The 17,363-nt window shown below is 39.7% G+C and overlaps 1 protein-coding gene across 2 annotated transcripts in view; it reads right to left on the bottom strand.

Annotated features, from left to right (window-relative positions):
• The window catches only part of RPTOR (regulatory associated protein of MTOR complex 1), a 288,180-nt gene that overhangs the window by 239,683 nt on the left and 31,134 nt on the right, over positions 1-17,363 (bottom strand). For both annotated transcript variants that reach the window (XM_030533961.1, XM_030533960.1), the window contains exons 2-3: positions 7,941-8,043; positions 742-824 (exon numbers count right to left, since the gene is read on the bottom strand). In XM_030533961.1, the coding sequence (XP_030389821.1) occupies positions 742-824; positions 7,941-8,043 (186 nt within the window). The remainder of the gene's footprint in view (positions 1-741; positions 825-7,940; positions 8,044-17,363) is intronic.

The raw sequence follows: 17,363 nt of genomic DNA on the forward strand, positions 1-17,363 counted from the left end.
CAGTGGTTCTCAACCCGTGGCCCATTTGCGGACCAATCAGTACACAGCTGCAGCCCATGTGACAGATAGACAGATGGATAGATATAGTGTGGATGCATCCCACATAACACTGAGAGCTGCATATGCAGTACACAATGGTAAAGAGGTTGAGAACCAACGCATTAGGCAGAGTTAACAGTCAGTGACTGAATCTTAAAAGTACCTCTCTCAACAAAACCAGGAACATCTATTAGCTATGGGCCTTACAAGATAATTAGTTTGTTCCATCTAAAACATTAAGAAATGCACTACTATGTGGGAGCCAAGAGATACACATTCCAACTAGCTGAGGTTGCAGAAATGTACCAAGAACATTATTACTACAGAAAAGAGACCATGATCCGCAAAAAAGGTCTAAAATTCTCCAAAATGTAAACTAATAGTAAAAATAAATAAATAAATAAATAAATAAATAAATAAATAAATAAATAAATGTAGCATCTAGAGTTTGAACAATTACCCCGACATGGTTAAACAAAGCATTAGCCAAGAGACACTTGAAGCATAAAGTTAACTGCGTTTAAGAACCTGCAAGAGCCTGTCCACAAGGAAGGACAGGCAAGCAATGGAGGCTGTGAGATCACTCAGTTATATAATAGATGCATAGCTTCATTTTTAACCTACGCCAGTTTTCCCGTAATAGTATTGGGTCTACAGGGACAGGAACTGTGGGGAAAGTCAAGAACAAACACACCCACTTACCCTGGGCTGCCAGTTTTCATACTGCTTTTGTAAATTTGCACCAATCGTTTCCAGAGCTTTTTGAGGACCCATTGACAGAGGATCTAGAAATAGAAAACATAAATGAGTATTTTTGATCACTACTAAATAGTCTGCTTTTGCACAATGCAAAAAAAAAAAAAAAATTCCACCTCAATGAGTACTTGACTCCATAACCCAACTTCACTTACTCCAGGCTAGGTTTCTGTCAAGTTCAAAATGAATTCAGATGACAAAATTAATAGTCTGAGTAGTCACTATTTGTGTCAAAGTATGATCTACAATCTTTGTAAGAGAGAATAAAGTTTTCCTCACTTTCAGCCTCCCGGCTAGTGCATGTGATAAAATATGTTCATGATATTCTAAGACAGGCATCTTTCATGATTCAGGGTATTTATTTTAAAGTAAAACCATCAGTTTCAAATTCATTCACAAAGCTTTTCACAATAGTTACCTAGTATCCCTAGGAATTGATCCCAAGTTTATCTACTGTTATACAGAATTGAAGAGCACCAATGTCTGCAATAACTTGCAATAAGAATATTTTTTCTCAAAGTGGGAAGTCAAAATCTTCTTAGGAAAAATGTGAGGTGTAACTTTAGGTTTTTTAAATATAAATAAGAGCTGATAACATTAAAAAAAAATACACCAATCCTGGGGGTGGGGGGGAACAATGGCAGTGAGAGGACCTAGATTTTATATTAATACTTGGAAATACTTGGTTTATCAACAGAGATTTGATTAACTCTTTTTTAAAGCTTTTTATACTTTTGAGCACAAAGTTCATCTCCCTAGACACTGCAGAGACACTGTTCCAACATACCTGGCAATTTCAGCTGCTCTTTATCTGCTTTACTCAAAGCCCATGGCCGTGTAACTGGCCACAACGAGTATCAAGAATCTAGAAGCTAGTACTGGCCAGTTAATGTAGAATCTTATTGATTAAAAAAGCAAGGCTCAAAAAATTGATGAAGTCATATTTCTTTTAAATGTTTTATTTAGCATAAATACTCCATTGCATACCTCCAGCACCAGAATTTCATAACACCACTTTATAAAGTATGGGAGAAACTAAGGTTTTTTTTATGGTGACTGAGATTTTCTTAACAGACCAAAAGCTTTTTCTGGCATATGGCTTCTCACAGCAAAAACAATGAACTAGATGTTAAGAAAGTGATGTAGCCCCTATCACAGCAGCAGCATCTGGACCCATCAAGTGCACCTTCCACCAACAAGATGATAGAGCAGTCCATAGCCAGATGGCACATTGTTTGTTCTTGAGCCCGGAGTTCAGGAAGCCCCAACAGTAAAGATGTAAGTTAAACCACCTGCGACCACAACATCTCCTGTTATAACAACAAGAACGATCTTTCGATTCATATGATTGTTCTGAGGGGCACACACAATCTGATCTGGAGAGACTAGGAGACACAGATCTGAGTTGTCTATCTGCCAAGAAATGCACCAGAAATCCAAAATATAGTCCCATATCACCTGTTGCCATTGTTCCTTAGAAAGGTTGTGTCCAATATACCATTTGAGAGGTTCAACTATTCCAGTAAAGAGGCATCTGACTTTAGCAAGTTTTTTGACATGGCTTTGAGATGAAATTGTGAAGTAAGCAGTTTGAACAATTGGCTGCACACAATAATGTGGCCAGGGCCCTGCCTTCACATTTAACCATTAGGGGAGCAATGCTAGCCAGGAGACTGGAACTGTCCACATGGCAAAAGTAAGGATACAAAGGGCAGGGTTGATCAAGTCCAACTTGCCACAGTGACTACTGGAGCCCCAAGCTGCTGCACAGTATTCAACAGACGCAATAATGAGGAAATTGGTAGATGTCTATAAGGCTGCAGGGCTAACGCCCCATGAGTAGTTGGCAAGCCCGCGGAGCAGTGCAAATCTCAACTGGATTTTAGCATATCTTCTTGATGTGTTATTGAAAGGACAGAGCAGTCAGGCTTCATCCCCAAATAAGTAGGGTACAGTTAAAAAATGATTGGCTGATTGTTCAGAAAGATCTGTAGCTGTAAATGAGCTGGTGAGATGGAGAGCACATTTAGGTTCTGCTGCCGTTTCAAATAGTACTTGACCAAGAGGTCAAGGTCAAATGGCAGGCAAGACTCCAGCTCCTCAAAGCTCTTTCTGGCTATTGCCAGGCAGATGTCAACAGTGTATACAAACAGTTGCCAAGGTGGGCAGCAGGATAGCCGTATATACCAAAAATCAACATTAAAGTTTAAATATACCATTTTTTTCTTCATAGAAAGGTTTATTTCTTAAGCATTTTGGGAGGTGAATCATCAATGCTTTTGCAAGGACTGAGATTTTAGAAGAGATACAAAAAGAGAAGAAAATCCATGGGCTCTCCCATTCTGTTTTATTCAAGAAGAGCTATCTACATAAACTAAGGTCAAGCCTTGCTTACAAATAGGGCCCTACCAAATTCACAGCCATGAAAAATATGTAAAAATCTGGTCTACCACCATGAAATCTAGTGTTTCATGTGCTTTTATTCTATATTATACAAATTTCATGGGGAAGACTAGCATTTCTCAAATTGGGAGTTCTGACCCAAAAGGGAATTGCAGGGGGGTCACAAGATTATTTTAGGGGGGTCATGGTATTACTTCTGCGCTGACTTCAGAGTTGGGCAGCTGCCGAGCAATAGCTGTTGGCCGGGTGCTCAGCTCTGAAGGCAGCATCCCGCCAGCAGCAGCGCAGAAGGAAGGGTGGCAATACCATACCAGGCCACCCTTACTTCTGTGCTGCTGCTTTCAGAGCTGGGCAGCCGGAGAGCGGTGGCTGCTGCTGACGGACGGCCCAGATCTGCAGGCAGCACCATCCCATGCCATCCTTGTGTCTGCACTGCTGCTGGTGGCGGCTCTGCCCCAGAGCTGGGCTCCCGGCCAGCAGCCACCGCTCTCCAGCTGCTCATCTCTGAAGGTAGCGCCACCTCCACCACCAGCAGCGCAGAAGTAATAGTAGCAGTACCGCAACTCCCCCACACAACAACCTTGTGGACCCCTTCCCCCACAACTCCTTTTTTGAGTCAGACCCTCTACAATTACAGATTGAAATAGCTGAAATCATGAAATTTACTATTTTTTAAATCCTATGACCGTGCAATTGACCAAAATGGTCCTTAAATTTGATGGGGCCCTATTCAGAAATTAATGCAAGTTTAGCCATTTATTTCTTTGGGGAAGATCAGTCCTTTAATGCAAAAGCAGGGCGCTGTGCACTAATGATCCTGCAGTTCCAAAAGTCACCAATATAGTTTCTAAACAAAAAAAACTCTCTATTTTAAACTGCAACAATGTATTTTTGACACTTTTCTGAAAACGAGCAAATTGTGGAAAAACTGAAGTAGGCCTATTGCCATTTAAGCCAAATTTCAACCACAAGTCCTTTGGAACTGGTGAACAATAAATCTTCAAAAGCCCCTCAGACTTCATCATAGAAATGCTGATAGCAAGTTAACTACACAAAGATACTACCGCAGTACCCCATGATTAAATAACAAAACACACTGGCAATTGTACAGGATTACTTAACAGTTCAAGCTGAAATTAGTAAAATGCATAAAAAGGCTAATGAACAATACTTCCATTTCACTCAGTGAAGAAATGTGTACTGTGGGCTTTGGAACGCCTCAGGGATACTAGCATTTTTCATGAGGCCCTTTCAGAGCCATGTACAAAAATAATGAACTTGGTGCCACTCTATAAAACCAGCCAATGAAGGTGTTAATAACTTGAGGTTGGAAACCAGGGAGACTGGAATAGGCACATTCAATAAGTAACTTTTTTAAAAGTTTACTCACGCACTCTTAAGGCTGCTATGAGCTAACCTGTGCCTTCTAGAGGATTTCACGCTGGACAAGTATAGGACTGACATCAAATCTCATACTAAAGCTTGAAAATAGCAATATCTTTGGCAGAATTTGATTAATTAGATGGCAATGTGCATAGGGAGTGGCATTTGTCGAGTGATGAATAGGACCTCTTTATAATTTTAGTTATTGATTTATTATACAGGAATAAGTCAATATGTTACATTTTCTCTTTACTGAGATAGGGAAGCGGCAGTGATCTTTCCATTTAATTACAAAATAAGACCAACAACTAAAGCTGATTAAGGTTGTAGCAATTATAGTTTTACAGTTTGCATGGCGGTCCCAATGGCTGCAGCACTTTTGGCAGGGAGGAGGGATAAAGAGCTCAAGCAGAAACACTTTCATTTTCTTGTGACTTTTACAGACACATGCTCTGACATTTTAAATAAATGGACGAAAATGGGCATTTCTTTATGTATATCAAGCACAGCTTTATAGTTAATGCATTTCTCAACAAGGGCCCTGAAAAACCTCTCTACATACTCCTGCCTTGCTTTGATGCACAACTGCTATTAGGTGGTATATATAAAAAGAAATTTCTGTAGAATTACATTTCCCCCTGTTCAGCATTCGGCTCATTTATACCACTTTTAAACAGAGATTTTTCTTCGCATGCTACAGGGCATGCATCTTCTAGAATGGCATTTTCTTCATTACAGGTGTGGCATTTAATGTCTGACCATAAAACAAAACAAAACAAGAAGAAAGGACAGGTGTCATTCCTCTAGAAAGGAGAAGAAGCATTATGGAAACTATGTGTATTACTTGGAGTAGAGGCCTAATGGTTCACCTTAGCTTTCACGAAGACAAATAGAAAACAAGTTCAGACATGTTTCTCTGCTCATTGAGGGAAAATTACAAGAGATATGCACACCAATCCCTCACCTTACTAGAATTCAGAACTGCATGCTTCCTTCAACTCTCATTCCAGGGAGATACATGGGACAGATTCAAGGAAAGGCACAGGGAACAGACTGCAGGGAGAATTACCTAATCACACTTTAGTCTCTATGTTTTTTAATTTATTAGCTGAGCACCGAAGGTATCTGGATAAAACTGCCACAGCAACAAGGGATACTCCACAGAATCATCTTACAAAACAATTCACAAGCACATTCAAAGCGGTGGGCCTGGCAGTTATAGTATAGCCCTTAAAATGTCTTATTTTATCAATAAGCCTCTTAGCTTTAAAATAATAGTATTAACTCTAAAGTATCGGCAGCACTATGGACTACAACATGCAAACACAATGTAGACACCATCAATCATCAGCTGGTGTAGACTTGCTAGCAGACCACATCACAAGTGGGTGGTGCTCCTCTTGGACGGCTGTTTGTCCTTGAGCAGAATTTCCAGAGGGTAGTTTGTGGCATTTGCTCATCCAGGGTTCTAGTTTGTCTCCCTTCCTGTGCAATGTGTACACTGGGCTTGTAGGACAGTTAGTGAAGAAGCATGGGACAAGGTATCTGATGATGACAACACCTAGCTCTCTATGACTTCCTTGATGTCTGGCTGACATTAGGAGGTTATCAGTAAAGGCTAGATGGCAAAGACCAAAGTAATTCTGATCGTTTCAGGGAAGCATGCAGGAGGCATGATAAGAACTGCATCTGACTTTTTGATTGAATGTGCCTGCCATCTATTACTAGAGTTCACAAGATAGGAGTCTAAATTCAATCCATAACTGCTGTTAAATGGCCCTATAACATCACTACCCAGGCCGGCTCTCTCCCTTCCACCTGCATCTGGCTAAAATATTATGAAGGAGTCTTTCATATCCAGAAGCTGTTACCATAATCCATGCTTTTGTTATCTCAAAACTATACTGCAGTACAGGTTTTATGTGACTATTTTAAATTTATGTAAAAATGTAAAAGGCACTTTATATATTTTAAATTAAAACAAAAGAACTGCACTAAATTTTTCTTGCTGATGTCAATCACTAATCATCATATCTGGATGAGTCCTGATTGTTCTTCATTTTGTCCTATCCCCACCCAATTTAGTTTTGGTGAATTTCATTTTCACTCAAGAAATTAATGCTACAAATGGCTCATTCCATCAAACACAACTGTTGCATTTGGATACATTTGTGGGTGCATGTTCAGTGCTTTTTAACTACTGTAACATCTTCAGCATTTGTAACATTTTTGGTAAGAAAAGTTAGAATACCAGTTTCAGTGAGGGTGGGAACAAGAGAAAGCCAATTTTGAAAACCAGGAACTCTGTACAATGGAGAATTTGCTTCAGTCTGCTGTAAGCCCCAAGATTGCACGTTCCAGATGGCATGGCTTTAGGTTTAATTTACTGAAAACACACAGCTGTTAGACAGCCTGCACATGAGAAATACTTCACATCCCAACATTATTAGTACCAGACGAATTTGACAGCAATCTAACTTTTGCCCCCAAACCATGAGGGAAATCCCCATTTTCAATTAAAAGGCCAGGGACAAGTATCCACCACCACAGTAATGAAGTAAACATTCGTAAGAGTAAGGGCTGTCAGCAGGATGGTTTCTGGGAAGTATCCTTAACTTCTAAACTCACGCCCCCAATCCAAAGTAGCCAAAGAATTTTGTAGAACATGGTATTTTTAAGGCTCTCTGCAAGCCTAAAAAAAATAAACAGCTAACAGAATCATTTTTTTCCTCCACATGTTGCATTTTGGAATAAACCAGGAAGTAGTGCATACCACAGCACTTACTGTTGGGGAAATAATTGCCTAAGACCATCTCTACACTACCAAATTATGTTGACTTAACTTATATCGGCATCCAGCCACCACAGTTGTGTGCACACTTGGTTCCTTATGTTGGTAGTATGCATCCTTATCAGAAGCGCTTGTATCTATCAAATTGCCAGTGTGGGGTATTATGGGATGGCTCAATGAGGCCATTTACAGTCAACGTAAGCAACACAGTATCTACACTGACACTGTCGACCTAATTACATCAACAGTAACTCTACGCCACTCGGGGAAGTGGTGTTACTAAATCAGCAAAGAAAGGCACTTACGACGGCAGGCGCCAAACTTAAGTAAAGATACTTCCACAGCTAGGTTGTCACAAGGCAGCTTGCGTTGACCTAATTGTGTAGTGTAGGCAAGGACTTATTTACACAGACATATTCAAATCAGATGTCATAGATTTTCTTTTGTTCAACCTACCTTTAGCCCAGGAAACACATGCTGGTGGGACTGCAATGAGCTCATACACCTGAACATTAATGAGACAAAGCAACGTTTCCAAATTGCTCCCAAAGATATTCAATAAGCTTACCTATCCAGCACTCCAGACGCGCACAGGGAGTTGTCTTCACCACATCAGGAGGATCAACACCTACGTTTAGGCACAAAACTAAGGCAACGCTAACAGTCTTCATCTAGAAACAAGAGAAGATAATAATGCTTAGTGAAAAAATTCACCACTTATTACCGATGCTGTAATTCTCATTGCTACCTTATAACTCTCACAAAGAGTTAAAGTTCAGCTTTGTTAATCCATCCTTAACAAGCAACATTTTAAGCATTCTATTAAGAGTGGGAAGAAAAATTGGAGATAAGAAAGCTATGGAAGTTCTCTTTTTGTTCCAGCAGAACTGCGTTAATTCTTACTTTGTTAATCTGCAATCTCACTGAATTCTCATAAACATCCAGCAGGCTCACTCCAGTTCGCAGAAGAGATTTAATAAAGCTTTACTTAAGTCTTGCATTGCTAAGATTTCTTCATTTCCAGGGCCCATAGTGCTGTACAGTATGGAGATCAGATGCCAATAGATTTCTGCCAAGCATCCTGGATTAGTTAATGTCTAACTGAAATGCTTTATTAAAAAGTAATGTGAACACACTATTCAAGATTCCAGATCAATAACAGAATATAGTAAACCCTGCCTTAAGTGACCACTCAAACAAGAGACAAAAAAAAATAAAAAAAATCAGTGGCCTAGAAGGTGGGTTTTTTGTTTAGCTGTGGTTTTTTTTTTAAAGACCTTTAATATGTGTTAGCAATCTGAGGTACACTTTAAAGTGCTCTCTTTAAAAAGAGGGTGTATTGGAGTTGTTGATGTAACTTTTTAAAAAGTGAAACATACAAATGAAAAATTTGTTGTTTTTTTTTAAATATTAAACTTTTCAGGAGCAGAGTTCGGGATATTACCTATAGTAGAACTGCATTCTTTACCCTTTAGAAGTTTGTCTCCAGCTTTTGGAGCGTGGGGAGAGAGGGAAGCCCCCAGAACTCTAGAATACATATTCTGGGAAGGACTTGGAATTTTTCATTTTTTTTTAAATTCCTTTACAGCTCATCTTTAAGACTCCACCATATCTGACAAGTTGTCAAATAAATTTGAGAATCTTAATGGAACTCTTCTGACGACATTAACCCTTATGCAGCTACCTATGACTAAGAGTCCTAGAGAGACAAGGTGGGTGAGGTAATATCTTCTATTGGACTAACTTCTGTTGATAAAAGAGACACACGTTGCAGCCACACAGAGCCCTTCTTCAGGTCTGAGAAAGGGACTCCAAGTGCAACAGCTAAATGCAAGGTGGAACAAATGTTTAGCATGAGTAGTTAGCATATATTTTAAGGGACCATTCAAGGTAGAATGGCCTGTTACCACCTCTGCAGTCATAGGACAAAAGCAAGGAGTCAGTGGGTTACAGGTTGTTGTAATAAGCCATATATCCAATCTCACTGTTCAGTCTATGATTTTTAATGTCTAGCAGAGTAATGAATTCAGGCTCTCTGGATCATCTTTTGAAAGTGTTGTGCAGGTTTCCTTTGAGGATAAGGACTGATAGATCAGATATTGAGTGTTCGCTTTGTGAAAAGTGTTCACCCACAGTTGAGAGGGTGGTTTTGTCTTATTTTCTTGTGAGCTCATTTCAGAATGCGGTGATTGTCTGATTTCTCCCACATAGTTGTTATTGGGGTATTTAGTGCACTGGATGAGGTATACCACATGCTGTGATAGACATGTGAGGGATCCATGGAAAGGTGTACTGTGGGAGCATTTATGCCCGGAGCTGGAGTGGCGCCGTAATGGAGCAATTCAAAAATTTGATTGCTCCAAATCCCTGCATTGATCATTGCAGTGGTGGAGCTATGTCGGCAGGTTTTGCATCTGTTGTTCTGACAGGGTCTGGGTGCCACTTTAGAATCATAGAATTGGAAGGGACCTTGAGAGGTCATCTAGTCCAGTCCCACCACCTCATGGCAGGACTAAGTATTATCTAGACCGTTCCTGACAGGTGTTTGTCTAACTTACTCTTAAAAATCTCCAAAGATGAAGATTCCACAACCTCCCTAGTCAATTTATTCCAGTGCTTAACCACCCTGACAGGAAGTTTTTTGTAATGTCCAACCTAAACCTCCCTTGCTGCAATTTAAGCCCATTGCTTCTTGTCCTAGCCTCAGAGGTTAAGAAAAACAATTTTTCTCCCTCCTCCTTGTAACAACCTTTTACGTACTTCCCCCTCTGTCTTCTCTTTTCCAGACTAAACAAACCCAATCTTTTCAATCTTTCCTCATAGGTCATGTTTTCTAGACCTTTAATCATTTTTGTCACTCTTCTCTCAACTTTCTCCAATTTGTCCACATCCTTCCTGAAATGTGGTGCCCAAAACTTGACACAGTACTCCAGTTGAGGCCTAATCAGTGCATAGTAGAGAAGAACTGCTGCTCATGTCTTGCTTACAACACTCCTGCTAATACATTCTAGAATGATGTTCGCCTTTTTTGATACAGTGTTACACTGTTGACTCATATTTAGCTTGTGATTCACTATGACCCCCAGATCCCTTTCTATAGTACCTCTTCCTAGGCAGTCATTTCCCATTTTGTATGTGTGCAAATAATTGTTCCTTCCCAAGTGGAGTACTTTGCATTTTTTCTTATTGAATTTCATCCTATTTACTTGAGACCATTTCTCCAGTTTGTCCAGATCATTTTGAATTTTAATCCTATCCTCCAAAGCACTTGCAACCCCTCGCAGCTTGGTTTCATCCATTTCCGTTGGTGTCCTGGTCTATGGGGAGCTTGCATCTAGTGAGGCTGGAGAGATTGGGGGGTGGAGGGTGTTGTGTTTGAAGGCAAAAAATGCAGGTTCAGGTAAGATTTTTTTCAGTATTGGTTGTAGCTGTAGCGGTTCCAGTGCAGAGTGATAGGTGATAACTGGAGGTGTGCAGTCAAAGGGGGTTTTATTTCTATATTGAAGCAGGTTCTCTCTGGGTATTTGGGTGACCCGTTCCATGATGCTATCTACTTCTCCAGTGAAGGCTCCTTGTTTGGTGAGGAACAACAGAAATTGGTCCAATAAAAGGTATTACCTCACCCACCTTGTCTCTAATACCCTGGAACCGACATGGCTACAACTGCAATGCATACAATAAGGGCCCTAGACTTGCACTCCTCATTATTTCACTTTCCTTTAAAAACAGCCTACTCGCAAGAAACCTGACATGACTGAACATCTAATCCTGACTCAATAACTGCACCAGAACTGAATTACAGACCTTCAAAGCAATAAGTGTTACAAAAAAAGTCAAAGAAAGAAAGCAAGCACTTCCCACTTTGTAATATAACAAAACCAAAAACTTTTCAAGCTAACCAGATTACATGGTGCAGCCAAAGGTACCTCAGGGAGTGACCTCAACACCCCTGGGTCAGGCCTGGCCAGTATTTGGATGGGAGATCACCAAGGAAAAACAGGTGCTGCAGGAAGTGCTGGCAGTTCATTGGGGATTACTCTTCCTTCTTTCACAGATGAAATAATGCCCCATCCTGCTGCTGTACTTTTGCAGATACCATATTTAAGATGCTATGTAAGTGTCAAATCTTCAAGAAGTGCATTTTACCCTCGACAGAAACTCTAGGATCAATATTGTCTTCACCTTGGTCACCTGCTCCCATCTCTTGTTTTTGTTCTAATTTAGGCCCCCATCCTACTTTCACAAGTAAAATTATACATGTGCTTAATTGTTTGTGGGACTGGGTCCCTAGACTAAGTGCTTTAGGGATAAGGATTCAGGCCAGAATGTTCAAACATTCCGTTTGGAAACAAAATCTAGTGTTTTGGGTTGAAAAAACTGGTTTGACTGAAAGATGTGGCTATTTAAAACCTCATGTTGATTTCCTGAAGCCAACAGGTGTGCATGAAGATGCACTCTCCCCACATACCATTTACTGAATGCACGTTTTTCAATATGAGGAACTTCCAGCTCAACTCGTAAAACATGCAAAACTCGTAAACTATGTAACCTAAACAGCTCATGATTCTTCTCCCTTCTGCTCCCCCCCCCCGCCATTCAAAAGAACACAGACAAGGAAATTGAATTTAAAAACTGTACTAAAGCGAGACTAAGTTTGTACCATTAAAATAACAAGTCAAGAAATTAACATTCCAGCAGCAAATTATGTAGTGTTTTCTACTCCTGGGCCTTAGTACTAGAACTCCACAGAGTTAAGAAATACCAATTTTTATAGATGTAATCTTAAAAATGCACTTCATTTTTGCATTAAATATGCCAGTTTTGTGCTACATTAAGCACAGACATGTCACTACATTTTAAAGGGTTTTTTTTCCTATTCTGTATATTCATGATAGCTTACATCTAACATAAAAAAGTGTTTTAAATTAAAAAAATTAAAGCCTGAAAAGAGGCGTTACAGTACACTGAGGTACTACGTCTGTGGTACCTAACCTAGGATGCGTGATGTTTTCAGTTTGGAACAAACCACTTGTTTGCCCTTCTTAGTCCTGCCTAAGGCTGTTGATTTGACAGCAACAAGGTAAAACTGATCAAGCAGCACATTCACACACACGCTTCCATATCCACAAGGGCAGTGCAAATGTATGAAATCCAAACCCAACAGCATCTTAACTTGATCAGTACCTAGGACCAGCACTACACCAGCTACTTAGTGCTTTTGTCAGGCAAAAATACTGCTTAAAAATTGCATTTGGCAGCTCTTCCCGCCTGCCCATTCTCTTCTCCATATCAATACCTAAACTAGGAAAAGGAAACAAAAGAAGCAATGTGGTTCTTTATATTTATGTCAGAAATGTTCAGCATTCCCTTGCCTGTCTGAAGCAAAGCCACCTGGGGTGCTCATTAAGATTCAGAACAGCAGGCAAAAAACTTACTGCAAAGCTGGAGCCATATAAATGTATAATTTATAAAGAAAACTAGAAACTGGAGCACATGGCTAAGAGACTATACATTCTAGGAAGGAAACAAAAAAGCCAGTATGTCAGGATAAAATTTCTACAGCTTCTGCTGATTCCTGCTTCTATCCTAGAGATTCTGCTGCAGAAAATTAGCAGGAAAATTGGCTCCTGGTTCCTGGACTGCATCCCAAGCCATGTCCTTGATAAAAAAAACACTGCAGCAATCAGGGATGCAGTACAAGTTAGCTATCACCATGTTACATTAACAAACATTAAATCCTGCTTTCTGGGGCACACGTGGAACAGCATAATCAAGAATCCCTTATCAGCATTTCATGGAGATTCCCCCTTGGTTGAAAAGCCCTTAGGAAATGATACACTTTACAGTAAGAAGCAGAGGTTTCAGAGAGATCTTATATATTAAGCTTTTATTCTAGGACAGAATAAGGGACACGAGTCCAATCCAAATTTATTGTTAAATGCATGTGGATCAGTTGAACAAATATATTTGTTGCTGAACTTCATTTATGAACATGCATGCCAAGAGCATGCCCATGTCTCATTGAGAATGACCCCCTGAACATTTGTAGTGCATGTTCAAAAATCTGGGACACTTGTCAGATCCCAGGTTTAAAGTTAGCCAAAGCAGATGAATAGGAGCACAGTGGGGTAAACTGGCAATTATCCCTGGAAGACGCGTGATCCCTGCGAACTAGAAGGGCCTCAGGAACAGAGAGATACGAATAAGTGTGACTGATACTGTTTCCAACCACGGAAATCAGATTTGATATAAATAAGTGATAACTGTATTATGTTTGTATAATAAAATGTTCTGATTAACACTACAGCCAGGAAAACATCCTGAAAGATGAGAAGGCTAGAACATTTAAATAAGAGACTTTGTTCCACGGGGTCAGCTCTCCCTTGAAAAATCCTTTATCACACAGGATGTTTAGAAACTTCTGGGACAGTATCAACGTTGGGGATCTAAAGGACCCTTAGAAATGCTCAGTGTGTACCATAGCAAATGGTGAGTAAAAGATATGGATGGGAATTGCGTAATAAAGGGAAAAATCAAACAAAATATTGCAACTGAGAAATAATCTGTACACCATCCAAAAGCTGACATGCATGCATATGCCAGTGATGGGTTTCTGTGGGCAGATTATCCATAACATCTTGCTATAAGGTTTTCTTGCACCTCTCTCTGAAGCTGTTGATACTAACCACAGCTAATGATGGAAGATTTAACTTGATAGACCATTCCTCTGATCTATTATGACAATTCTTATGTTGATGAGGATCTTCATTATATACAACTGGTTTTGATCCCATCTAAGGTCAAAATTTCAGACTGCTCCCCAAAGGGAACCCCAAATAGCTACAGTTTGACTTATGTCTTGAAGCAAATGGATTTATTTCACTTTCCAAACCCTTTGAGGGTTTTTTGCTTTGTTTAATATTGACTAACTCTGGATGTTCTCGTTATTCATATAAATATCTAATTTGTTTTTAATCTTCTAGGCTCCTGGCCTCAATGATACTATGTTACAATGAGTTCCATAAATGCATCGTACATTGGGTGGAAAAGTATTCTAAATTTAATTTTACTTCAATTTAGAGCCTAAAAAAGTGCCCATGCACAGTCTCTGAGCACCCTGCAAATTCTATAAAATTACAAATCAAATGTCAATTTCAGTCAGCTTACCCTTTCTGCCAAAAAACAGCCCTCCATACAAAACACTCCCAAACAAATTGGCTAGCATTTCACTCTGCTAATTCAAATGGCAGACAAGAAAAATGGGCCTTGCAGAGTGCTGGCAACTTTGGGGTATTTTTGACTGAAGCAGGCGAACATTCCAGAACTCCAGGGGCCTTATGAAGAATACCTGCTGACAGCACCTTCTACTAATCTGAGAGGACCTAGCATCAGATGAGGTCTCACCAATGACTTGTATAATGGTAATAACACTTCCATCTCTCTATTGGAAATACCTTGCCTGATGCATACTATGATTTTATTACATGGCTGCATCACACTGGCAGCTCAGAATCATCCTGCGATCAACTAATATCCAAGTCTTTCACCTTCTCTGTCACTTCCAATTGATACAGCCCCAGGTTATATCAAAAATGCTTTTTGTTAGCCGGTAAGTGCATGAGCTTGGACTTTGAACTATTACATTTCATCCCATTTCTATTACTCCAGTTTTCAAGGTTATCCAAATCTTCTTGTATGATATTCTGGTCCTCCTCCATATTGGCAGTACCTCCCAACTTTGTGTCATCCACAGATGTTATTAGCGCACACTCACTTTTTGCATCAAGGTCATTAATGAAAATGTTAAATAAGCTTGGTCCGAAGACCAATCCTTGAGGATTTCCTTTACTAACCTTCCTCAAACCTGCAAGTTCACCTTTCAATATGACCCTTTATTGTCTCCCCTTTAACCAGTTCTTACCCATCATTCAATACTCATATTAATGCCCATCTTCTCTAACTAATAAATTCCCACATAGGACTGCATCAAATACTTCATTTAACTCTAATTAGATTAATCAGGGTTTCTCAAACTGGAGGTTGGGATGCAAGGTTATTACCTGGGGGCGGGGTCAGGAGCTGTCAGCCTCCACCCCAAACCCTGCTTTGCCTCCAGCATTTATAATGGTGTTAAACATATAAAAAAGTATTTTTAATTTATTGGGGGGGGGTCACACTCAGAGGCTTGCTGTGTGAAAGGGGTCACCAGTACAAAAGTCTGAGAATCACTGGATTAGATCTATTGCATTTCTTCTGTTTAGAATATCTATTAGCTTCTCAAAGAAAAATCAGGTTGGTGTAGTATGATCTACCTTTTGTAAAATCATGCTGTAGTTTATCCCAATTGACATTAAGTAATGTCCTTAAATATTCTCTTTCAAAATTTCTCAGACCTTGCATACAGCTGAGGTCATATTAAAGGGCCTGTAGTTTCCTGGATCACTTCTCCCCCATCCCCACTTCTTAAATATGTACTATATTTTCAAATTCTCCAGTAATGGGATATGACCCAAGTTTAAGAAGCCATTAAAAATCCTTGCTATTGGGCTTGCAATTTTACGTGACAGTTCCTTTAATGTTCTTGGATGGAGTTTATCCATCCCTCCCACCCCCAGTTGGTCCTATTAAGCTGTTTGAGTTTGGCTTCCACTCAGATGTGGTCATCTGTACTTCCATATCCTTGTCCTCATGCCACTGCCCCAAGCTCCTCATTACCTTATTAAAAATGGAGGTAAAGTATTTGTTTAAAAATAATCTAGGTATGGCCCAACACCTAGTCTGCACCACATAAGATGTGGAACCACTAAACACCAAGTCTTTCCCTGTTTTCTTTTTATTTATATGGTTAAAGAACCTTTTACTGTTGGGTTGAATTTCCTTTGCAAGGGTCCCCAATCAAGGTTCAGATGTGAGAGAAGCAGAGCTTTTGATCACAACACATTCCCCCTACCAGACTTTCAAACTGAAAACAAATCAGCAAGCAAAATACATACACACATTCTCTCTCTCAAGAAGTGACTTGCTGCCCCTAAGGAACAGGGGTTTGGCTCCCTTCTTCTCCGACAGATCTCGGCTGTTTTCAGCTCTGTTTGCTGGCTCTTGTGCCATGGCTCCTGTGTTTTAGGCTCTCTATAGAAAGACCAGCTCATTTAGCAGGTGACTTCTTTTTCAGCAATTCCACCTTTCACATACATTCGAGATGTAGCTCCATCTTGATGCATTGCATATGCTACCCTCACATTTAACTTAATGTTCCCTTTCCTTTGATACAAGAACAAGGGTGGAAGTCTCACTCTTTACGCACGCAGAGGGAAAAAAAGTTTCAAGAATTCTTCTAAAATGTTCCCTTCGGTCAGGTTCCAAGCAAACATAGTGGAGACCTTTTTTATACATCACTGACAAATGTCAACTAAACCATTTCATCACAGTCAAAAATCTGAATCAAATGTTGATCTGCTTGTTTCCACACCTCTGTCAAGAGTTTCTTACTATGCAAGACTTTTTAAATATTCCCTTAATTCAAGGTAGAATACATGTGATATTTCATTTGCAACTAGCACTACTAGTAATAGAGAGTTATTTTATCATCTATATCATCGATTCATCTACTTTCTGAAGACTCATCAGACAGAATTGTTGCCAAGCTGAGAACTGGTTACTACAAGATTATTAAAAAATATTTTCAAGGAAATGAAACTATTTTCAATGTAATAAAACAATGCTTAGCTCTAAGGAAAGGAAGTACTTCTTGGTATAAGGTAGCTCTGGGCTTCCCCCACCCTGATAAATCTATTGCATCCTGCCTGCCAGCTCCAATGAAGAATGTTATAAGCACCTTGAATAAAAACCACACACATCGAATACAAATATAGCCATACTGCCAAAAACACATTTAGGGATAGAGAGTAGAACATTTTTCAGCAACAAATTACTGATCTTTATATAGGAATCCCTGGATAAAGTTCTATAGCCCATGTTATGCAGGTGAGTC

The sequence above is a fragment of the Gopherus evgoodei genome, chromosome 15, assembly GCF_007399415.2.
Source record: "Gopherus evgoodei ecotype Sinaloan lineage chromosome 15, rGopEvg1_v1.p, whole genome shotgun sequence".
NCBI lineage: Eukaryota > Metazoa > Chordata > Testudines > Testudinidae > Gopherus > Gopherus evgoodei.